Genomic DNA, 25,897 nt, shown 5'->3' with positions numbered 1-25,897 from the left:
TGTGCCCAGGGCGGAAGGAATAGAAGGCCGTGATGCATGATGGCGGCTTGTGTTCGCTTTAATAAATAATAATTTAATTTATTTATGAAGTGTAAATAAACTTTGCAACATAAAAAATATGTGATGGTGAAAGTAACACATGGCGTGGAACGAAAGTACCGTCCAACCTCAGCACTTTGTCGAAGAAATAGACTATAATGAAATTGAGAAGTTAGAGGTTTGTATTACCACTATAAATTTTAGGCAGGATGTATCGAAATATTTTCCAAACAATCTTCAGAATAGTTGATGATTTTGTTATTAGCATAATTTTTACAACAGTTTGTGTTATAATACATTTGGTGTTTGCATTGCAGTTTCCAACACCGTTTGAGGTATTTTGAAAGAACCAGATAATGAAACTTGCTGTACACAAGTGTTGATTAATTTTTTCTTAGGTTGTTGGGAAAGGTTCTTTTGGAATAGTTTGGAAAGGAAGGTGGCGAGAGACGTATGTGGCAGTTAAGCATATTGACTCAGAAGCAGAAAAGAAGGCATTTGCAGTTGAGGTTCGTCAGTTGTCGCGAGTGAGCCATCCGAACATAGTGAAGCTGTATGGTGCTTGCACACAGAATCCTGTTTGCCTTGTAATGGAATATGCAGAAGGTGGTTCTTTATATAATGGTGAGATTGAATACAGTAAATTATACAGTCATTTGCCACATTTAAGTCTGTAATCGTACACTATTTATTCCTCTGAATTGAGGTTATTTTTATGGTAATTATGACTGTTCAGTGTCAGTTAATATGTCAGATGTTGCTATATACAGTAAGTTATCAAATGCAAGAAGTGCTTTTACAAATCCTGATATGCAGATTTTATAATATTTGAAAATTATTAGGGATTAAAATGAAGATATATTTATAGAAGAGATTGAATGGGCAAATGAAAAGGAAGTATTTCTACAAAAACCTTTTTAGAACCATGAAGTTTAATTTTGGTGCATTGAATGTGTAATTTTTGCCAGGGGCCACTGTCTTGGGAGCAGTTGAGTGGAGTTCTATATTAGCATAACATATTTTGTATGACATAGATTGGCAATATTTGTTTTGACAGCTTGACTGAGGGATATTAAAACTGTTACATTTGTGATGTGTTTGGGTGTTGAGAGATGAAATTGTATGAATCACTGTAATTAAAGAAAACAACATTGAAGGTAGGTGGTTGGTGAAAAGTTCAGTTTATTCCTGAATTCTAATAGATTTTCACATTTGTTTACATGTGCACAATAAGCCTTATAATTTTAATCATAATGTTTATACTTTAAAAAGTCTGAAGTGATCTGAAGTACTTATCATTCTTTGACTGAAGGGTTCATATTTGATATTAAATACAGTGTTTGATTTTGAATAGTCATGATTATCACTTTCAGTTGGTATTGTCATATGCTGAGGAAAGCATATAATTTATACGTGTTTGAAAAGAAAGTGCTATGGAAATTATTAGGAAAAGGAGGTTATTGCAAAATAAAGAACTCTGAGATTTTAGAGGTCACTTAGCATTGTTGGGGAAGTGAATTTCAGGAAGTTAGGATGTGCTAGGCATGTGGCTTGGATGGGAGGACAACAGAGTTCAGGAAAGTGGACAAGTGGAATGCAGTGAAGATGGGAGGATCTTACAGAAACAAATTATGAGGATGGGAGTGTGGTCGAAATGGCTGCATTCAATGTCCTTGTTCCATTACCAGAGTAGTAATTAGTTGTCTGATTACATTCCTTCATTTCTTAATTTATAAAATAGGAATATATTCTTTGCTTGCAATAAGTGTCTGTGACATTTACTTTGTTTACGGTGCAGTTATAAGTAACATTAAGCTATCTTTGTTCTCCCTCTTAGGAAATATATGTATCTGAACATTTTTGCAATAAATTTTTGTTACAATTATAAATTTTGGTTTACAAGTCAACTTTTCTTGGAATAAATAAGGAAGTTCTATTCTTCCCTGTGAAGATCTAAATGGACTTTCTCTCATTTCAGCTTAAACTTTTGTTTTATTAGACATTGTTTTCCCAATGTTTATAATTTCTGTGCAAATAAAATATGAAGCTTACTATTGATTTGTTACAAAGTGACAATTGTTTTAGTAGTATTGTTCTGGCATTGGAATCTTAGAGGTGGTATGTAAGAATCCACATGCTTATGTGGGCTAGATTAATGATCCATATTCATCTGAAACCACTAACAGTTACAAGAGTAACTGAATAAATATTTTTGTGGACTTGGCAAGTAGTTTTGATTCATCATATCTGGCCTGTATACCATATTTTAAAGAGCTGTATTTATTTATTTTCTTAAGTAAAATTAATGTGTGGAAAGACCGTGCAAGAATGTTTTCTGGGTGCAGCATATGTATTTCATTTTGCCAAGTCGTTTTGTGTGTCCATACTTATGTCTCCAAGTCTTTGTAATTAATTTGTCACTGATTTTATGTGTAATAAATGTTTGCCTTTGTTCAGTTCTGCATAATACTCCACTACCCATATACTCAGCTGGGCATGCCATGAGTTGGGCATTACAGTGTGCAAAAGGTGTTGCTTATCTTCACAACATGAAACCAAAAGCTTTAATACACAGGTAATGTTTTTCTATATGCAAAAGTTGACAATCATTTAAACACTTTTTGTGTCTGTAAAGTATGTAGATAAATGCTTGAACTACTTTTAGATGTCCTAGTGATGTCATCAGTATAGACAAACCATTCTTTTGTAAGAGAAAAAGGTAAGGCATGACTAACTATCACGTTATTATAAATTGTACTCGGTCTGTTCCCAATTTTGGGTGATTACATAAGTTACAAGTACTCTTTCAAGTGTGATCTTATGTTATCAGGTTTTCTCTTGTACCAGTTTAGGTTTTTCCATTTTCTGATATGTTTTTTGACCTTTATAGCAATCAAGTTTTACAGTGTAATGGTTAGCATCACAGTTTCATGTGGGATGCCATAGTTCAAAGGACTGGGAGCCATACAAACGTTTTTCATTATTTCTGTCAGTCCTTGCAAGCAAATGATGAGAAGTAGACACTACCACTTCCTTCTACATCCTTCTGTAACTGTTTGTGCTGTTGTTGAATGTGTTCCAGGGATCTGAAACCACCAAACCTTTTGCTCATTATGGGTGGTAAAGTGCTCAAGATTTGTGATTTTGGTACAGCTTGTGATAAGAAGACGTACATGACCAATAACAAAGGCAGTGCAGCATGGATGGCACCAGAAGTGTTTGAAGGTAAATTTACTTCTTTTAGAAACAGAATTTACAAAAACAGTGTGTATATAAATTCATGCTTAAGTCACGTGTTTCTACACTCGTAAAATTTCGTAAGATTTCAGGTTTTCACGGTGTCAGGTATGCAGATGACTGTCTTCTAGGATGTGTTGTGTGTTTCAGAGGTGCGTACTGCCTCCATTATGTGGTCCTTGATTATCACCCAGATGATTGAGGTTGTAAGTGTCTCTGAAACATTGGGCAGTGTGTACCAGACTACATGTTACAACATCCCAGAAGACAGTCATCTTCAAATAACTTTTAATAATTTTTTTTAGAAACATTAAGAAGCTATTGTTTTAAAATGGCATCTTTTCCTTTTAATCTGCATTTTGCTTAATCATTTTGTCATTGTATCCACATGTATTGCAGCAAAACTGTGCAACATAAATCTGATTAACAGTGTAGATTACATTTATTTTGCTGCTAGATGTTTTGCTGTTACTACAGGCTCCAATTACACAGAAAAGTGTGATGTCTTCAGTTGGGGCATTATCCTTTGGGAAGTTCTAAGTCGTAAGAAACCGTTTGATTCAATTGGAGGCTCAGCATTCCGCATCATGTGGGCTGTCCATACAGGAGAACGACCACCCCTGATCATTGGCTGCCCGAAACCCATAGAGCAACTGATGACAAGGTGAGGCTGTTAAGGCATCTTGCCATCTTCATATATTTTGTATAAATATAGAATGGTGAAATTTTTCCCAGTGCTTAACTGGGCACTGCACCTTGTAGATGTATGGTGAAGTGGAGGCATAGCTCCACACATTTTTAACTATAGCACAGAATGAGGTGATTTGCCAGCTTCATGAACTTGCTGCTGTACCTTGGAGGTAAGGAACCTGATACCCATTGGAGAAAAGGCTTGTGCAGTTACTACATGCTTAGTTTTATGTTAACATAACTTACTTGCATTCGGACAGTGTTCTTTTCAAATTGTGGCCTGGTAATTGGCTTTCCTGCATAGGGTTTTGTTGTTTTCTTCAGTCCCTATACAAAAACTTGAAATAGTTAGGGCACACCTCATCTGAAATTACACAATTTTTGTAATAAAATTTATTACTTTGTTATGTAATTTTTCCATTATTATTGTTGTTTTGGGTATCAGGTTTTTAGTGGTCAGGCTCATCCCTTTTGTGAAATCTGCTGTTTTTTTATTTTTTCAGTCACAAACACACAGGGTAGGTGAGTACAACTGAAACAAAAATGCACCATGGTCAGATAAATATCCTGCAGAAATGTTGAAGGTCATTTTGGCACTGTAAAATAATTTACAAATCACAATATGAAAGTAATATTTTCATAGTTATGATGATTGTAGCAGTAATAATAAATACAGGTTTATTTTGACTCTTTGACTCTATTGGCACTTGAAAATTAGTAAAGCTGAAGTAAAACGATATAAAATGAGGACCGTGAATTCTTAAATCAGTGTGTCTTTAAAAAAATGCTTATAGTTTGAAGAAAGTATATAAGAATAAGAATAGTTTGTATTTCTTCCTTTTAATTTAGCAGTATATGTATGAACTGAAATGCTGAATATATACTTCATTGTATGTGATTTGTTCTTGTCATTTGTAGTTAATGACAACTTAACACAGTTTCTGTATATTAGTAGTTAATATCACACCTTAACTGTGTCAATGTACCACCTGTCCTATAATATGGTATCAGTTAATATGTTTCACCCTAAAAGGCTACACCTTTCGTCTTTTCTGTTTATTTAAAATTATATGATTCTGTCTTTAATTTCATAACTAACTTTAATCTTTTAACTATGTGCCTTGTTAGTTGCTGGGATAAAAGTCCTGCTAGTCGTCCCTCCATGGAGGAAGTGGTGCGCATTATGAGTCAGTTGTTTCCCTTCTTTAGAGGGCATGATGAACCAGTACAATATCCTTCAGAAGTGTCAGCCCCCTCATCAGAAGGTGAGATGCAATATTCATTATGAAGTACAGTGCATTATGATTGCAGTGACCAGAGCATAAAATACATTGGTTTGAACAGTCTGATAAGAATGTGACTCACTGAGAATTTTTGTAGTCTGTCAGAAAGAAAGGCATGGTGAAAATACAGACAAAAAGAATATTTTAACTTTCCAGGAAACTCTCATTAAACTGTTAAATTAAGATACAGGACAACAAAGAGTGCAAAAGAATTAGTTATTTTAAAAAGAAGTTACATATTCACCAAATCTGAGATTTAAGGTTCTTGTGGCAGTGAAGAAAGTGATGGTTTTCTGGGTTGTGACACTGTATGGTTTTGTAAGTGATAATTGCCACCCATTCTGAGATTTCCAGGCATGTGGCTGACTGCTGAACTTTATTGTGTGCCAAGGTGTGGAATGTATTGAAGCTTTATTTTCATTTCTCCTGCTTTCCTTCATTATGTGATTCTTAACTAACAAGCTCAAGTTACCTGTTCCTTATACATACTTTACTTCAGTCTGATAATGATATTTTCCACAAATAACAACTTCATATGTTGTGAATTTATCACTTCATATGCTGACAATATCATGTAAAAATCCAGTTTTCACATTTGTAAGTGTATATTTCCACTGACTTATTGAGTGACTGGCCAGCTGATTAATAAATCAGCAAAGTTACCACATAATAGCAGGCCATCTAAATCTGTGGTGGAATTAGAACCCATTAAATACTTTGAAACAACAATTGTACTATTTATCCAGTCCCGAGACAATTTAATTCTGTCTATATTAACATCTGAAAACAGCAAACCTGGAAACAACACACAATAATCCTGTACACACGTCCCACTACAATAAATGTAACCAAAAATTGCTTCGTGTGTCTGCACTATAAACTTTTTCAATAAATGAAAATTTCAAGACTGTTTCATTGTACGTTTCCTTTATGTGGTAAATTGTTTTTATTTCATGTCGCTTGTCATTATTAGTGTCATGCACTGGTGATGGGAAATCATATGTTCATCTTAAATGAATTACTGCCCTTTGCTTGGTTAACCCATTGAATTTAGTTACAGGTTCCACAATACAAATAACTCAATTCAGTTTTAGCTTTAGACTCCCAACAAGGTATATGTAAACGTGTTTCTCTTCACCGAGGTGATTTGATAATTGGGGTTATTGGGGAGGGATTGGTGCTGCTAATTTTGCTTCATACCTTGTACAAGCTGCAAGCTTTTGCAGTTTTTTTATTATTATTCTTTGTGACCTCAGCTGGAGACTAATACCGAGTATATTAGAAGCTTGGAGACACTTGCACAGAAAGCAGGGGTTATGCATCCAATCCTTGAGCAAAGTGATATAATTTTCACTTACGCGGAATAATATTTTGCAAGTCATCAGAAAGTATAATTTTTCACCAAATAACATTCCAATCCTTAGGAGTGTGCCACTAATAAGCCAGGTTAAGAATTAATACATATATTAACGAGTTATAACTGACATGTTGATGTTATTTTTTGGGTTGTGGTGCCATGTGGACTCATAGGTAGACATCAATGATTCGGAGAAACATATTGTCACCATCTGCAGATCTAAATAGGTCCACATGATGTCACATCCCAGAAGAACAATACTGATTTGCTCACTATCAAGAACCTCAAATCTTCATAATTATCTTGTGCTCGTGTTTTGGTGCTGCAATGTGAATGATCTTATCAGTATGAAAGCTATAGTCATGTGTTCATCACCATCTCATTCTAACAAAATTTTGCGTAATTCAAATATGTAACAATGTAGGTTGATTTGTATGAGTTAATTGCATTATTTTTCTTGTTTACATGTTTTGGGTTTCTGTATTGTACAAAATGAACTTTATTCAAAATGTTTGTGAAACATTATATGTTGCAGAAAGTGAGGGTGCTGAAGAAGGTGACTATGGTTCAGATACACTTGATTCACAATCAGAATTGAAGACTACCTTCAGTGATAGATCACGTAGGTATCCTGCTGCGAAGTTTATCAGATAACCTAACCTGTCCAGGTTTGTCGTAGTTTTAACAAACTTTACATGTTCTAGATGAAGTGTGAAAATGTGGTTGTGTCTGTCCATCCATTCATTTTGGTTTTTCATCTCTGAATCTACTTATCTGATTTCAGTGATATTTTATCTTTGGAGTCTGTACTGAACTTTACATGACGAGTATGATCCAAAATAAAATTCACCCATGAACTTGACTTTATATGAAGCTCAAAGTTTTATCAGTTTTCTTAATTTGGGCTTATATAAAAAAAATTGGTACATAACATATATTTTTAAATTGTACTATTCATATTTTAATATGGTGCATTTTAATTAAATACAGTGTAAAATTCATGTAGTCCTCTACAGTAGACAAATGACTGTATGTTATCAAAACATGTTATCACCTATTTCTGACACAAGAGATATATGAAATGAAGACAGACATGAATAAGAAATTGTAATATTTTTGTCACTGTAAAAGTAGAAAATCATCAGTGTAAAACATTTACCTATTCTTGATGTTTTGAGTCTGAAATATTTAATGAAGTACAAGTGATGAAAAGCATATGCCCTTAATATTGATAACATTTGGGAACATTTATTGGATTTGAGCTTTTCATAGTAGTGTGAGTATAGATGGTGGTATTTTGAGTTTGCTGTGTAGTATTTTGACTGTAGACCAGTGTTTCAGTGGAACATACCACCTTTATCTTTGGGGTGATTTGAGGATAGCTAGGAAGTGGGTGATTTGTGAAGGGTGAGGAGGACAACAATCATGCCAGGAAGATTGGCCAGTCAAAGCCATTGATTGGGAAGAGAAGATAGAAACATGTCTGGGCCAATAGGAAAGAGTTCTCAGGGCAGAGAGGAGGGCTGGGTCAGACTGAGAAAGGAAGAAAATGGTCCTTTCCTCTTAATGATACTTTCCTCTCTGGCCCTATAAAGGGTGAAGTATAAGAGCCAAGAGAACTTGTAACCAGATTCACCATTGATAGTCATTTATTATTCTCACTTCACAGAAACCCAAATTGTTCCTTCAAACTTCAATGGTTCACTGGGTGCAGGCACCATAGTGACTAGTAAAGACCAGGAGCGGTTATCTACACCTCTTCATGTTCATGTGGATCCAGTAAGTTACTTGTTCTGGAATTGTGATAAATGAAAACTGATATTTAATTTTATCAACTTCCAGTCTGTTTTTAACTTTGTCATTGCTGTAGTAGAGGGTACTTGATTTTGGCAGAGTGGTGTGGTTTTGTAGACTGAATTCCAAAGTTTGAGGTCTTATTGTGTGGATTGTATTTAATGAGTACTTTTCTAAATTTCTCCATAAGATTCTGCCATTTCTTGAGGATAGCTTGAACTCTTTTGGTTCAACCTTTGGCTGCAATATATTACTTCATCAACTTCTCGTTTGTTTAATACTGTTTATGAATCATTAATGAAAATATTTCATAATCCTTTAAGGAAATAAATTTCTATGTCAGTTTTATTGACAGTGGTTCGTAAGATAGCAGGAAAAATTGCTCAGAATATGAGGCTTGTTAAAATGTAACCAGTTTGGGGATTGTTATGGATAAGGGAATAGATGCTGTTAAAAATAGTATGCATTGAGACATTGACACATCAGCTGATGGATTCCCTCTGTCTTGCTGCTAGAATCCTTGACATCTTTATATAACATGAATCTGTGAGGTCCTTAAGTACTTTCTTGAGGGGGCTGAACACACGTAAGTCATAAGATGACAGGTCTGAGCTGTAAGAAGGATGGTTCAACACCTTCCAGCCCTTTGCTAATGTGTGTATTAGTATTTTTCACCGTATGCTAGTTCAGAAAATTGACATAAAGTAGCTGAGCTTCTTGCTTTCCTTAAGTATGTTGAATCTTAGTATGAGGTATAAAAAATATAAATTGTGTTAACACGTTTTGTGAAAAATGTTTATTAGGTTTTGTTGACACGGCTCCAAAAATATAACATATAATAAAATTTTCCACTCATAGTTTGATGCTATTCTTCATACAAATACTTTTATACAAGATGTTTAGAATGTTAACTTCATATGTTAAATGTTACGGTTAAAGAACAAAAGTAATGCATTTATTAATTTGCATATTAATTTTGATAAGTGTATACAAAAGCTAAAAATGTACTCTGCCATTTTCCATTAATTTACCAATTGTGTGTAGATAAGTGTATTTCTGGTTCCCTGGTTGCTGCTGCTGTTTACTTTTAGAATAAATACAGTAAAATTGTTGAGCTGAATCTTTCTCACTTTCTGATCAAATTGGTCATCTTTGTGGAATGGAAATGATTGTCCTTTTAGGATGCATGGAAACTAGAAGAAGGTGCTTGGCAACAAAATGGCTCAGGTTCTAGTGGTCTTAATAACATGCTGTCAGCACCATCTGGCCCAGTTCGCATGGAGATCCACAACAGGCCAGGACTGGATAAGATGGTTGTCACCTCTAACAATCTACAACATTGCACACAGCATGAGCATCATCTAGATCGGCTACAAGAGCAACTTGAACAATTGCAGCCCCCAGATGGCACTGGTAAGTCACTTTACTTTTGTGTTTTATTTCAGTATTTCTCTCAGATTCAGCTTTGGCATTGGTAGGTTCATGGTAAGGCAGAAAGTCTAGGATAGTTGTAAAAGCGTCAATTCCTGATTTATTTTCGTTTGTATGGAAATGTAGTGGTGCATATGTGACATGTTGGCTTGAAGACTCTCTTGGTTGTATCTTTCCCATCCCTGACTACTGACAGACTGTGTTAATGTAAAAAAATACCATTTCCTACCATAGTCTGAAGTCAGCATTATCTGTAGACCTTCTGTTGATTGCTGAATACCACCCTACTTCAGATGTGGATTATTTTACTCTTGCAGACAGGTTGTTGGATGGAAGGTATAGTGTCAAATGTAAAAGCAAGTTCTGGGCAGAAATTAGGACACCCACTTTTATTCAGATATTTATATCTGTATGGTTGGCTAGCAGGAACCACAAATTATTAGAGTTCTGATTGTCTAGCCTTTGGTTATCTGATATTACATTTTATCCAACTTGCTATGTTAGTATGCTCCATTTTATCAACAGACAACTCAGCCTATGAATTACACTTCCCACCATGCACGTCCTACATTATATGTTCTCTGTTGCTTTAGTGTGTTTTTATTATTGACTTTGATTGCAGTTGTGCTTTAGTTTATTGATGCAAGTTACTAATTTCTTATAAAGTTATCATGATGTCTGTGATGATTTAGAAGACAATAATGAAGGACAAGAGATAACTGATAGACTAGTGAGGGATTGAATTTTATTGAAACTGCACTTGCTTATGTTGAACAACGAAGGGAGGCAGCCACTAATGATGCACTACTGTTCAGACACTGGCATGACTTTACCGCAATGAAAAGGAAGGATACTCAGAAGCAAATACCCATTACACATTTCTTAAAAATATAAATTCTTTTATTTACAGATTTACATTATGTTAAATCCTGTTATTGTTTGTGAGATTTTTTTCATTTGAAGCCATATTGTATTTTCTTATTAATTTAATAATAATATTGTAAATTGAATGGATATTTACCCTCATGTTTTTCACTAGTCTTCTGTATTATCCAACAATTTCTATTATCCAACTATTCTTTGGTCTCATTTAGTTCAGATAATCAGGAATATACTCTACTATATGCATAATTTCCACTAGTTTGAATTGTCAGATATAACCTCAGCATCCTCCACCATCACCCTGTTTGTAATTAATGACTTGTAAAGAATATTCCACACACATTTCTAGGTATGGTTATGATTTATCAACATACAGCATTTTATATGCATAGCTGTATTAGTTTATTAGTTGAAAGCTAATATAGGTTTCATGTGGTTTACGTTAGAAAAAGGACTTAATAAATTTGCTTTATTCAAAGATCTGTTATTACACAAAACTTTGGGACCATATTTTATGAGTCTCCCACCTGAGATGTTTAGATTGCTGCCATATTATTGTTGCCATCACTCTTTTCATATCTTATCATTAAATAACCTGTGTGCCAACTTTTGTATCTTCGTTAGTGCATTTGTGGTACTTACTATTGGAATTTTTAAAAATGTAGTGCTTATTTATTTAAAGTGAATGACCATGTAAGACTTTTGGGTATTTACAGCCATAACAGCTAGTTTGCCAGATGATACACTCCCAAGAACCGTACCTGGTTCACTGGTTGTAATTCCTGGGGTTAAATGTATATAATATAAAAATTTTGACTAATTATTTTTATCATGAGCTGGAGAGAAATATATTTGCTATCTGATAATTTTTAAATTTGTTTGGATTATATATTTTGCTTAAGGTTTGAAATGACATCCTTCTTAAAACGTTATGAGGTGCGTAGAAAAGCCATTTATTGCTTTGGGTGCTTGCCCAGAACTACTTGTTACTTTCTGGAAATTTTCCACCTGGTTTTCTTAAGAGAGCATAAATGAAAGAAATGTGTCTAACTGGCAAGTTAGTGGCTGCATTGCTATAGGATGATGAGGTAGCTTGTTGTCAGCACTGGGCCATGTGAGTCATCTCGCTGTGACTGGGGAAGAAGGGACAGAGAGCAAGAGGGAGAATTACGTGGCTGAATTGAGAGCAGCTGTCTGAAACAGATGCACTGAAACTTGTTTCACCTTTCACCGCAATGTTAATTCTTTGCTGTCACTCTGTGGCATGCCTTCCCGACAACTAGAGAAATGTGTTACATGACAATGCGTGTGGTTTCTGCTGTTCAATTTGAGAATAGGAGAATGCTGAGTATACTTCCAAAATACATCTTAAAGACCAAATGCTTTAACTTGTGTTTGGGACACAGAAAGAGATGAGAAGTCTAGTAAAAATAAGTTGTATTTTTATTTGCTGGTTATTTGAGTGGAAGAAAGACTGGCAAGTCTCGTACATTTTTTTTGTTTTGTTATTCTTGTCAGCTCTACATTTTACATATTATAAGCTACACCTGGTACAAAACATTGCTGTTAATAGAAGTTAATAGACAATCTTGCCTTGAATTTACTGTATTGATGTATGTGAAAATATAAGAAAGTGACTGAATGAATTTGTATTTTTTGACAAAGCAGCATTCCACATTAGGGATTTTAAATAGGCACGACTGTCAAATTTGGTGGTCTAGTTCTCCCATTGAATATCTAGAAGATGAAAAATGTACTACTTTAGTTTAATGTATGATATGCACTCACAAGCATGAAATTGGTATGTCCATTTTTCTTCATAGGAAAAACAGTTGTGAAGCACTTATTGAATCCCCAGTTTCCTCATAAGTGGATGAGTACAGGAGGCATTGATTTCTGGGCCTCTGTGTTTTCCTGATCTTGATCTGTTAGGCTAATTTTCTGGGGGTATCTTAGGGCAATCCAGACTCCTCTTAAGTGACATTTAAAAGAAACAATGTGAGGAGATACAGTTGCAGTTACCTAATGTAAAAGAACACATGGTGTGCATATGGCAGCAGCAGAATTGCATGTTGGATATGTAGTGAGCTGCTAAAATAATAAGAGTTTAGTAATTTGTATATTGCTTAAGAAACTGTTGTGACTGGTGATAATTGATATAGTTCTGTGAATAAGTAGATAGTTGAAGGGCTGCTGGTAATTGAAAATATTTTCTCAGCATCGGAGCTGAAATGGGGAGTGTAAGAATGATACATAGAGACAGATGCACATTGAAGGCTAGAAGTAAGAGGGAAAGAGAGGGTAGGAGAATCCAGGGAACCATCTGGCAGGGACCACATGGCAGGCAGATGTTGAATGTTGACAGAGGAAGAAAGACAGGAACTGGAGCATGGTATTGGAGAGAGAATCCTTGAGGTCCAGGCACATCATTTCAGACATCTTATTCAGATAGAAATTAGGTTTTTTTATTGATAAATTTCACATTTTAAAACTGCAGGTATGATATACTGTGTTATTAAGATAATCAGATTGAGGAAGATGATATAAACATGGCATTTCAACACATAAAGGGAGATGAGAAATACACACAACATTTTTACTGGAAAGGCTGATGGGAGGAGATTACTTGGAAGATGTAGGCATAGATGTGAGGGTAATATTAAAATGGATCTCAGGAAATTGGTTTGGTGGGTGTAGATGAGATTAATTTGGCTCAGGTTAGGAACTGGTGGCTGGCTCTTGTGAATTTGGTATTAATTTTTTGTATCCATAAAAGTTGGGGAATTTTGTGAGTAGCTGAATGTAGTATTAGCTTTTCAAGAAGGACTGTGCTCCATGGAGTCAGGAATAAATCTGTGTGTGTACATGCAAATGCATACACACACAATTTTGGTATGACTGACCTACAGTCCACATCATTAAAGGTAATAGTTATGGATGTACCACATAACAGATAAAAGCTACTTTGTATGTGCAGGAGTGACTTCTGGTCATGCAGGTTGCCAACTCCCTTGGGAAAGACACGACAGACAGACAGACAGACATGGACAGGGCCATAAGGTGTTTTTCTCTAAGGCTACAGCTTGAAGAACACCTAAGAACCATGTGCTTGAATTATAACTTACCTGTACATGGAGACTTTCTCTTTCTGCATAATGAATTGAAGTTAAGGAATGGAGTAAAAACATGTTCTCAAAATGTCATGCCAGCTCATTTTAACAGCCCATTTGTTGTTACAATAGCTATGTACTTAGGTGTTTTAAGCATTGTAACCTTCAATTACCCTTGTTCCTCAGTTCAGTACATTGCGTTTGTATATCCTGACCATTCAGAATCTTGTGGTTAAAAAAAGTTAGATTTCTTAGTTGCCTCTACCATCTTTATGTGTTGTATGGGGCATTCTTTTCAGTTTCATCTCGTCCTACATCCCTCCGTCCTTTTTCCTCAGCTATATTTATCAAGATAGGCTGCATGAGTTGGTGCTTGGGGGGGGGGGGGGGGGGGGGGTTAGAAGAAATGGCAGTCTGGTAGCCAGGAAGAACCTGAGAAAGAGAGATGAAGCCAGCTGTGTCCTGATGTTCTGAGGCGACTCATCACTGTACAATGACTTGACATGCCATGATTTGACTTGTTTCAGTTCGTGAGTTAAGCTATGGCAGATTAATCTATTTCCAGCAACTGCTGTGGAAGGAGTAGGGCATTGTTGTTGTGACCTCGTCTTCTTGGTTAACCTTACTGAGTCACATGCATTTAGGTTTGCCACATTGTAATAAATTAACATTGAGGCAAATGTGAAATTGCAAAGAATGCATTTGGAAAATATAGCTTCTTCATTGGGATACACTTTTCCATCCTTTCTGTTTAGATTCAAATCCTGCTTTTCATTTTGGTGAATGTTCACTTTTCCCTATTTCAGAAGCTTTAGGTGTTGAATTTGGTTTACATTTTTCCACTTAATAATGAAAAGTTCCTCAATAGCAATGGTTCATTATAAAAGTTTATTTAACTGAGTTCTTCTAGATCTGTTTAATGGACTGATAAAGTAACCCAGAAGTGTTTAAGGGCCGGTGTAACTGTGATGGATAAGTTGTTGCTAAAAATTGTTAAGTTTATGAAAGGAATAGTTTTTCAGTATGATAAACATCAGGAAAGGTAGTAAATATTTTGTATGGAATTCTGATGAGTCATACATAAGAAATGTGAAGTTTTCAGTGGATATGTGCAGATCTTAGCAAATATGATGAGTGAGAAGTCTTGGCAAATGGAAAATTGTAAATATATTAAAATGTTATGTAGTCCCTGTAATGATAAGGCATGATTCAGCCAGTGATCTGGGTTTTGTTTCTAGAGGGGTTGTTCACAATTTTTCTCTTCACTGCCATATCCAGAACATCTTTCCAGATGCTCCCAGATCCTTGGATTTTGAAAGATATTGGTATTATTTATTTGCTTTTATCATACTTGTTATTTAATGATGCTTCCTCTACTTCATGGGTTATTTGACTTTAATCAGGAGTTGATTGTGAATGATGAAGGTTATGGAAGGAAGCATTTGTGTTCTATATTAAGGCACTGTCGCAGCATGTGCTTAGAGGAACTGTTGAAAATTATAACTCTAATCAACATAAGCAGCCACTGGTACAAAATGTGAAGCCCATATGCAAAGCAGAAATGCTAACCTCTCATCCATGATGCTCATTACTTTTTTCATGTTGATTTCGTTAGACTCAGTGTTAGTTCATTGCACTGACTGGTGGGATGAGCATATTGTTCTATTAGTACAGAGAGTGGGGTGTGGGGTGTGAGAGTTTGTAGGCAGGCAGACAAGGCAGTTTGTCAGAAATAAACCAAGCAGCAAACATGGAAAGAAGGTGAGCAGGGAGGGGTGTGGTGAAGGTTTTTGGGGTGTGTGGAGTGGGTCAGACAGCTTGGCTCCTGTGTTGTTGGCCAACGGATGTTTAGTTTTAAGACATGAGGCACACACAGCACACGTATGAGTAAGTAAGAACATGTACAGTTTATGTGATTGTTAGACTACTGTGTGGTGAAGGCGAAGTAAACACCTCGTCCAAGTGCTGAGTCGGAAATAAGTTATCTCTTGTGTTCTTGAAACTTTTCTTTGTTGACATTGATGGCAGTAGATTCTCAGGTGTTTCAAAGTAGTTTCTGTTTTACATTTATTACCAGGACTCTTTTCTAGGTTTATTATCTTTATTATATGTACTAGGAATTATTCTATTTTTTAAAGGAATTTTTAAAAATTTGCTGCATATTGCTATAGAAATGGAGTGTCAAGATTAAGCAACTTTCTCAGTAAAGAGGGAATGCTTCCTTGCAATCATCTTAATGGTATGTTATTTTAAACTGATTGTTGGTTTTTTAATGTAGCTTACGTATTAATTCTTTATTTAGTTTCTCTTTCTTGTAGACTTTTTCTTCATGTCTCTTGGTCTGTAAATTCAGAACTTTGCTCTGATACAGCTTTTCACAATTTGACAATTTATACTAGTTGTGTTTAAAACATAAAACTGTGTTTGCCATATCAGACTCTCGCATAAACATAGTTGTGATTGCTCAGTCAGTAATGTGGGGTTTCATTTCTAGAAGGGGCAGAATTTTTATTTTTGCCAAAACATTCAGATCGGCTCTCAGCCCTATCTTGCCTTCTAGCCATTGGGTACCAGTGGCTCTTTCTCATTGGGAGCATGGCACTTGTTCTCCATTTCCCTTGAATTCCTTGTGGTGTGGTGCTTTGGCCTAGGGACACCTTTACCTTTACAGTAGAATTATGTGTTTTAACCCTTTAAAGCTGAAGGTTGTCTAAATAATATATAAGAATCCAGTCCATACCCCAGAGAAAACATAACTCCTTACTGTTTCAAAGATCAAGTAGTTAATGTTGTTTAAGGAAATAATCACTGTTTATAATGAGAATCATATGAAACACATAAATACAAAATGCAGAGTTATTGATTGTTAAAACAGGTGGTAAATATAGTTAACACTGGGCTTTAAGGGTTAAGTGATGACACCATAGGAAATTATGGATATTAAAATACTGGGTGCGTCTGGGAAGAGAAATTCTTTGGTTTTTATATAATTTTGATTTCTGCATTTTTTATTGAATTCCAGTGAAGATAAGAGAGGTTGTTATGATTATTTATTTATTTATTTATCATTGGTGTTCTACCATTCTGGGGGTTTTGCAGTTTGCCAGTAGTTTAGGTAAAGTCTGGGAGTTAATTTCCAAAGTTATCAGATATCTTGATTAATGAAAACAGAAAAGATTGGAATACAAAATGGTCACTATATTGTCATGTATTTGGAATGATTAAAAGAAGTAAAAAGTTCTTATTTAATGTAACATGCCTAGTGAGTGTGAAGAAATCCACACCTTTTTTAAAACAAAGCAGGCAATAAAGGTAACACAACTGATTTGAATTAGGAGCTGTGACTTGCAAGTAACTAGAAGGTCAGGGTTGAGATTTTGGTAACAATAATGGGATTTTTCATTTTACTGCCACATCCAGAATGACTGTGGGGCACACTGAATCCTCTATCTGAGAGACACCTGAGGAGACCGAGGCAATGTGGGCAACTTGCCTCATAATCAGTTTTTCTGGCAGACATGAGACTCTTACTTAAACTTGCCCATTCTTATTATATGAACTGGCATAATTTAGCGTTTTTTAACGTTTAAGTTGACAGGTATGTGCTTCAAAGACATTAACAGTATATCAGTATCATTTAAGATATATCCAAGTCTTTTAGCCATAGCTGTCAGCTACATAGGCCTTACCATGAATCAGCTGTATATTTCTGTCGCAAGTGTGGCTTAGCTTGAGTGTCGTCTGCTGTCTAAGTTGTAAGGCTCTGTGGCTGTGAAGGAACACGTGTCCCCCAGGATTTGTGTGTGTGTGACTCATAGGGATATTCCTGGCTGCCAACAAACTGCTGCTCACAAACTTCTTTACCGCCGTTTACATTATATGAAACACCAAGCATGTTGCTACTTTCCGTTGCTGAAAGACCTCTTCTGCCCTGCTGTCACTCAACATACTTTTTATTTTTTATTCCAGCTCCCATCTTAGTATTACAAATCTTTTTTTCTATTTTATTTACCTTGTTCAGCATCTGGTCTATAGTGGTTATGTGTTTGATGTATTTTGGGATAAGTATGATTTTTTTCTGCCTAATGTTTCTTGTTGATGGTTAATAGTATAAAATCTGTGAATAAATAAGAAATGTAATAGTAACAATAACAACAATAAATCATAGTTTAATAGAAATCAGATGTTATAATCATTTAAGCTAGCTGTGAATAAAATGAAAAGAAATAATAGAAGTGATGATAATGGTGATTATGTTAATGATGGTGATAATGGTGGCAGTGATGGTGATGTTACTAGTAATAAAAAAAGCGTCACATTAATCCATACATACACACACACACACACACCAAAAGAACATTTAAAAATCAATATTTTCTTGACAAGAAATGTCCACAGAAAGTATGCAGAAGCCATTAAAGACTGTATTGAAACTGTAGTTTATATAATACATGCAGAGTTAGAACATGCCTGTTGTATCATAGGTGATAATGATAAGGAGCAACATTTTCTTTTGACAAGAGTAGTTAAAAGAAGTTATTTGCAAGCTATCAAGTAAGTCACTGGACCAGAACTGGAGAGTTATGCATTTTGTGATTGGCATATTTTAGAAAACATGGTTAAAATTAAAGCATTTCTTTTGATGGGACAAATACATCACTGAAGCCCCTAATTAGAATTGAAATGTTCATATTTTGATGTTAAACAAGGAGTTCCAGGCACATCTCATAAAGCCCACTTTTCTGTTCTTTTGTTAATTCCATAATATCATAATGTAAACTTATGGTTCAGTAATACAATTAAATTTGTCTCTTGAACTAAAATGCTGGTCTTGTGCACAGATAATCATGTGATCTGATTTTGATTGAGTCAGGTTTTTCTTTATTATTATTTAAAATGCTGCAGTTTGTTATAGTGATTATTACTTTATCATCATCATTGGCTGTAGTAATAGTAATAGCAGAATTATTGCTATTTTATACTTCAGAATAATTTATTATTGATTTTATATACAATTCATTTATCTTATTATATGGGCTTGCTAGTGCATTGAAAATCTTATTTTAGTTCCAGGAATCAAGATATGCTGTACATGCTAGGTCCTCCAGGTGCATTAAAACCTCAGATTAAATTTACATTTGGTGATATTAGTTTTTACATACTTGTCCTTATCTTAAGTAGAGCACATGATAAAGATCAGGCATGCAGATTGAAGCCCCTTTGTTAGAAACTTTTCTGAAATTGGAAAGATGTTCAGGTTCTCTGTGGTACCATTATAAGCATTGTTCACTGTATTGTTCTCCAAATATGGAGTTCCTCTTTCTCACTCTTATAGATTAAATGAATGCTTATGCCACTTAGTGTCACACCCTTGGATTGATGTGTTGCTTGCCTTGTCTTTGCCCTGTATGTGAGTATGAGCATGCATGTGACACAAGTTAATTATAGGCTGCATTGCTGCAGCCCCTCCCTCAGCTAACTCAGTGACTCACCATACAACCAGTGGAAATAACCACAGCTGGATTTGAAATGCACTGCAAAGAAAAGCTTTAAAAATGTACATAGGAAGGGAAACCAACTCATGTATGTGTTATGTAGATGAAGCTTTTATTGGAAGGTGCAGCGTGACTTCCAAGGAACTGTGACTACTAAAACTGTTTTTTATTTGTTTTCAAGAGACATTTATGCTTTTAAGATCTGTTTCTTAACATGTGTCTAATTCAACAACTGTCTGATCTGTAGATGTTGGCCTTCTGGCTTTTAACACCATATGGGATTTGTGTTGTTACCAACGTTTTGGAGGAACATACTGCTTCCATTTTTTAGGGCTGAAGGTTGAGGCAGTATGTATTTTTGAAATGTTGGTATTTACTTACAATACCACATGGTATTACAAGCCAGCAGACTAACATTGACATCTCCGCTGCTGTGGCAACCTCAGATGGCTCATCTGTAATTAAGAGTTACATGCATGTGTCAAAATTTTATTTTCAAAAATATGTTTGGTAGGTTTAGAAGAGTTAATGAAAACATGTGCACTAAAAGTTTAAGGCACACAGACACATTTCATTAGATGTATATAATGTTTCAAAATTTGGCATCACACTCCTTTGGGTTTTTCTCTTGGCATGTTGTTCTCTTGTAAAGCATGTCACATGATGTGCACCATTGCATATGATTCAATAGTTCTAAAGATACAAAGTTCTGAAAGTTCAAAGTCCAGAGTAGTAACACAGCAGCACATGGATGGATACATTTGTTTTTATGGAGATTGGAAGTTAGGTAGTTTGCATGACCACAAATTTTTGACCAGTCATAGTAAACATGTAGTGTCTTTGAGGTTCCTCTTGTTCCCACTTCCATTCTTTTCTGTGTTTGGCCACCAGCAGTATTTCAGTCCTGACTTTAATAAGTGATGCAATTTCATAATGTATAGAAACTCTTGCCAGTCATGTAAAAGTGTTAAGGTGTAGTGGTAATATGATAGTACTGCCATTTTTTTTTATTAGAGTTGGTGGCTAAGTTGAGTTCTGGTTGTAACTGTCCTTGCTGATGGAGAAGAAGGGCATGGATTTGAAACAGACATGCTTGCAAATTAATACCCAGCATTCAAGGAGAACAAATGGTGTTATTACGACACTAGCTAAACATCATGGAGGTGTTTTTTTGTATTTGTCTGTCTAGCTATCAATTTTCCAAGTCAGCTGAATTGACACCAATCTGTGAAAGCAAATTTCAGATGCACTCAGGATGTCATTGAAATTTATTTATTTTGAAGGCTCTGTATACCCTGATTTATTAAATAGAAACTGAGCTTATGCAACACACTGTGTGTAGGTATGATCTGAAGCTTAGAACCCGAAATGTACAATGTGATTTTTCCATTGACGTTTGGTTTTATCACTGCATATTTTCATGTACTGGTATATCAAATGTACCTCAGACAGTGGACATTGCCCAGTGTAATACAGGTATAAATAATTATCCATTGTTAGAAGCCTTTACAGAACACTAAATTTTTGTTGGTTATTGGCTGTACTCCAGAATTCCCAAATACAGACATTGTGATTTTACACCAAGAATCTTCTCTTGCCAAGTTTTGTTTAAATCCGTTACTTTGTCTTGGAGGTGTAGGTCAGAATATTAAGTTTACATTTTTATAAACATTTTTTAAACCTGTTAATTACATTTTAAACATTTAAGAGTGGATAAGGTGGATGTATGAAAATGTGGTATGGAAACTAATTGGAAAACGATCATGTAGTAGATTGATTGGAGGGTGAAATTTAAAGCCTGTTGTAAGTTTGTTGTATTGATAGAGTTTTTATTTGAGCTCAATTAGTTTTGTTAGTTTAATTACCAAGAAAGATGGGCTGTATGTGTTGGGATAATATAGATTTTTTTTTTTGTAAAGCAGATGCTTAGAAGACTGTGATACTGATGGGAGGATACTATTAACATGGATTGTAGGGAAATAGGTTGTGATGATGTGAACTGGATGAAAATCTCTCAGTATAGTGGTATTATAGAATCATAGGGCTTCCTTGCCAAAGTAAGTTCTCTTGCTGTAAAAATGATGTGTCTTGTGTTTGAGTGGTTAGCACTGCTTCGTGTTCAGAGGTTCCAGCTTCAAATCTTGTCCCAATGACTGATTACCCTGACTGAGGATTTTTGCGGTGTAAGTCATAAATATAATCTGAAATATAAAATCTAGTTACTGTTTATTGATGCCTATAATTAACATTTCTGTTTAATGTTCATTGTTAGAGGATATGTATAATGGAAAAATTGTGTTAGTTGAAGTGTTTAACAGTGTGAGGCATCTTCTCATGATGTCTGTATTGTTTGTTTGAAATTGGCCCACTGACAAAGACTGAGGTGGAAGTTGCTGTTAAATGTTGCACCGTTTGTAAGATTTACAGTTGAAGTTGTGTTTTAACTGAAGCAAGACATTTAAATGTAGTTGCAGATGTGCCAGAAAAAAAACATATGTTACATTGCCAGCTGAAATAAGGTTATATTCAAGATCTGAGGTTCTCACGGTGGTCAAGTTGGCGACATCTTTGCCACTCTGAGAACCTCAGGTATCAACTTTACCTTCTACAGCATCCATTGGGAGAATAATTTATTTTTTTGTTTTTAGAGTTTAGCTAATGGCATAGAAATATACTGTTTCTTGGTAGTCACATGAATGTTATTAGTTAATGGATTGGGTGAAAAGCAGAATGACACATGTATTTGGAATATACCAAGGGCCAAATATCGACTGAAGAACTGACTGTCTTGCATGTGTTGTTGTTTGTGGTTATTCTAAGTTATTGCAGATGAATGTGAGGACCTCAGAATACATGGTGACCGTCTTCTGCAAAATTCATTGTTTAGAATCATCCTGAGATCTGATCTTACTGTGTGATAGGATAATTTATGTATAATGAATGGGAAAGGATATGGAAGGCAGCAGTCTTGACATAATTTTGAATACTGTCTTGGCATTTGCTCAGAGAGACCATGAAAGCCTTGAAAAACTGTAGTCAGGATTGCTAATCTCTGGCCCAGGATTTGTACCTGGGACCTACCAAATATGAAGCAGGAGTGCTAACCATTAAGCTGTGTCACTAGTTCGTAGCTGGTCAAGAAATTCCCTGCTATTAGTACTGTCTGTGTGGCCTTAGGATCTGGTTCCTGTGGTGATGAAAGCTCAACTTACATAAAACCTTGTCGTATGTGGATTATGCGGGGGGTTTCCATTGTCAGAATAGTGATCCTGGAAATCCTGAGAAATGCTACGAAGAATAATCAGAAGAATGTTGTTTTATCCCTTCTCTTTGAGCTGGAAGGTGCACAAATATTTGAGCCTGAGGGTCTGAGTTCCTCTTGGTGGCTAAATTGTGAAAAGAACTGAAAATGGTTGGGAACTGCAGATTTAACCTGTAGGTTTAAAGAATATTATACAGTCACATGTTTTCTGTTGCTCTTCTTCCATAAAATCTTTCATTTGTGTATGTTGTGTGTCATGAGATCAGTTTTAAATCTTCACTTTGAATTATCTTAATATGGAATTTCAGGAACTAATGCAGTTACCAGCTAAAGTCGCACATTTGTGTGTGGATGTTTTCTGTATTCCTATAAAGAGCATGAATCCTAGTTGAGCTCTGGAAGGGAATGGAAGGAGGCAATTCATGGTCTGAGAGTTTGCAGAAAGAGAACTTCCTTGCTTTGCTTTGCCTTGCCTTGTTGTATAGAGCCATTTTTAGCATCTGCTGTTGTTATGAGTCACCATCCTTGATATAGCAGCTTGGGGGTTTGTGTTGGCTGTTCTCATGCCAGTTCACTGCCTTCCTTCTGTGTGCTGCATGTGTGCTGTATCTTGCCCTCACTGTTGTCTTGTAGTGGTGGTGGTGGTGGTAATACTGGTGCTTTGACCTTTGACTTTACACATCATTATGTGTGATAGTTGCAATGTTGTGCAGTGTAGTTGGCTCCTTGTCAGTAGCACATGTAAGTTTTATTGTTTGATGAAACACTTTATTTCCATTGTATTAAAAAGATTTGTTTTGAATTGTAATGTTTGTTGTTAGGTGTCGATCAGTTACAGTTAACTGACTATGAAATTTAGACAAACTGTGCTTATGAATTCTTTGATCATTCTGAATGAGATTCCATTTGGAAGGATTCAAGAGAATCTTACAATGTTATCACCAGTTTCCCTAGTCAATTAAATTATTTAATTTCACCATACCCTGAACTATTGTGTGAGATAATTTAAATGCCTTCTTTTTCTCTATGTTATAGCATGTAAACCATGACAGTGGACATGTAATATTACTATTTTACTGTGTTAGACATAAGAATATTAATGTACAAACTTTGGATGGGAAATACTTTGTAAGGTTATGTTTCAAATGTTAAATAATTTGCATGCTTTATTTAAATTTATGAAATATATTATTTTTTTGATATAGAGAAAGTATTTTTATCATGAAGCAGTTTTTCCTTAGCTTTTAATGGGCGACTTCCATATCCAAGAAAATTATGTTTCAGATGCCTTCTTCCTGTTTTTTTGTCTATTTATTTTCAACCAATGTTGTATAAGTATTTGTATTTATGACCTTGGTGCTAGAAGGAGGTGAGTGGTCATTGTCATGCACTGGCCACTTTGCCCTCAAGGAAGGAACTCCTGTACTTAGTGGATAGTAGACTGGGTGGGTCCCAGACCTCGTTTGGTCTTGTGAAAAAGAGAATAGTCCTGCATTGCCAGGAATCAGAACTCAGTTATCTAGCATGTGGCCCAGTCACTATACTTTAGAGACAGGAAGACCATGAAAACCTCTTTTCGGATAATCAATCCCTCTCAGGTGCAAGTTAAGACTTATGATGTACCACCATTGTGATTGGTAAGAAGAAATGAATTCCATTGTTTCAGCAACCAGCGGTTTTGAGTAAGGAATCATAGTGAGCTCTGGATATATTTGATTTTCCAACACCTGACTCAGTGAATGTTCCACACCCATGATAGGGTGACAGACACCATAGGTCATTGTCCCTTCACAAGTAACAAAGGAGCAAATCAAGTGTTTGTTCTTGCTGCTACCAGATACTGTAACATTTTATTTTTTAATTTTTTATTAATTTTATTATTTTATTAATTGGATTGTACACATGACTGAAAATTAACATAAATATATTTATATTGCCACACCATTTTGGAAACTCTTTCAGTACGGATGACTTTAGATTTGAACACAAGAATGTGTTATGACTAAAATTACAAGGGCATTTGCAAAGAATGACTGCTAATTTGTATACACACAACAGAAAATGTGTGTACGAAATAGCAGTCATGTCTATTAGTTTCGAAAACTTAAAGAGAAGCACCTGAAGATGACCAATTAAGGTTGAAACTTGTAGTGGAATCTTGATAAACATTGAAACAAAACTCAAGAATTGCTGTGTAGACAGTCAACCTAACATTTAACACACAACAAGACGCATCCCTTAAAACTGTTTATGACTTTACCATTGAGTTTGAAATGTCTGATTAATAGTTATTTAAAAATTCTGTTCAGAGATTAAGTCTTATATGAGAACTTTATTGACCTTTATACTTCTGTATTGGTCTGATCCTGAAATTTGCAAACTTCATAGAATGATTATATTACGGATGAGATGGGTAGGAAACATTGCACGTGTAGGGGAAATGATATTATTCAATGAACATAATGGGAAGTGTCTACTTGATAGATCATAGAATAAGTGTAATTAACATGGATTTTACTGAAATAGGATGAGAAGGTGTGGACTGGATTCAACTGACATTTATAAACATGCTCTTGTTAGTTGTTTAGACATACATTTAGGAGCTGCAAAATGTAGAAGAGTGTTACATTTCTTTGGAACTCGATTCTTCAAATTTTTTTATTTTTGTAAACAGTTTATTACTGCCTTCTATTAGTGTACTGAATTTCAGACTTATGTTTCATCTGGAAATACTGTAAAAAGTATGATGGCTGGATATTAAGTTTCCTTTTATTTGTTATTACATTTAATTTCTGCATAAATATGTAGTGGCAACTACTTTTTTCCTGAAATTTTGATGATTCTCCTAAGTTAGTGTATGTACACCTTACAAATACTAAATATAGTTTGGTCATTTGGTTTTTGTTGTATTATGTTGCATAATATTGCAACTCTCTCCTTTTGAGGTTTCTCACATCACACATACTTGTTTTGTGTAAGATTTTTAAAAAGAAGTCCTTAAGAGTCTATGTTTGTGTTGTCTGTGTAGGCAGCAGCACTCACCACGAAGAACTGGACAATGTTTATCTCATGCTGGACCCACAGCTTCATCCCATCACCCCCAACACCTCATGCCAGCAGTCTGTGCAGATCTTTGAGCAGCACAAGCAGGTAAATAATTCCTGATCTGCTGCAAGCCTGATATAACCCAGGTGTCTGGGAATATGACTGACTTCCAGTGTTGTAAATTTACTAGTTCAGCTTGGGGGCTGGCAGATAGGCTTTCTTACAAGAATAAACAAAGAACTTTGAAAAATCTGGTTAGTAGATGGTAAAAG

At 35.3% G+C, this 25,897-nt stretch overlaps 1 protein-coding gene across 4 annotated transcripts in view; it reads left to right on the top strand.

The window, feature by feature from the left end:
* The window catches only part of LOC110836178 (TGF-beta activated kinase 1), a 44,121-nt gene continuing 18,224 nt past the window's right edge, over window positions 1-25,897 (top strand). For 2 of the 4 annotated variants that reach the window (XR_015537926.1, XM_022077070.2), the window contains exons 1-10: window positions 6-217; window positions 438-663; window positions 2,497-2,614; window positions 3,122-3,264; window positions 3,754-3,940; window positions 5,095-5,231; window positions 7,142-7,228; window positions 8,276-8,385; window positions 9,582-9,813; window positions 25,609-25,730. Coding sequence is in view for 3 of the 4 variants with exons in the window: in XM_022077070.2 (XP_021932762.1) it covers window positions 140-217; window positions 438-663; window positions 2,497-2,614; window positions 3,122-3,264; window positions 3,754-3,940; window positions 5,095-5,231; window positions 7,142-7,228; window positions 8,276-8,385; window positions 9,582-9,813; window positions 25,609-25,730 (1,440 nt within the window). In the remaining variant the exon portion in view is untranslated. Of the gene's footprint in view, window positions 218-437; window positions 664-2,496; window positions 2,615-3,121; window positions 3,265-3,753; window positions 3,941-5,094; window positions 5,232-7,141; window positions 7,229-8,275; window positions 8,386-9,581; window positions 9,814-11,816; window positions 12,356-13,690; window positions 13,816-25,608; window positions 25,731-25,897 lie in introns of those variants that run through there. The other 2 variants (XM_022077071.2, XM_087358917.1) reach the window with 2 other exon arrangements.

Source organism: Zootermopsis nevadensis, unplaced genomic scaffold, assembly GCF_977971745.1.
Source record: "Zootermopsis nevadensis isolate Lab colony 2312 unplaced genomic scaffold, Znev_1.0 Znev_ptg000030l, whole genome shotgun sequence".
Taxonomy (NCBI): domain Eukaryota; kingdom Metazoa; phylum Arthropoda; class Insecta; order Blattodea; family Termopsidae; genus Zootermopsis; species Zootermopsis nevadensis.
This window is presented reverse-complemented; position numbering and strand designations above follow the sequence as displayed.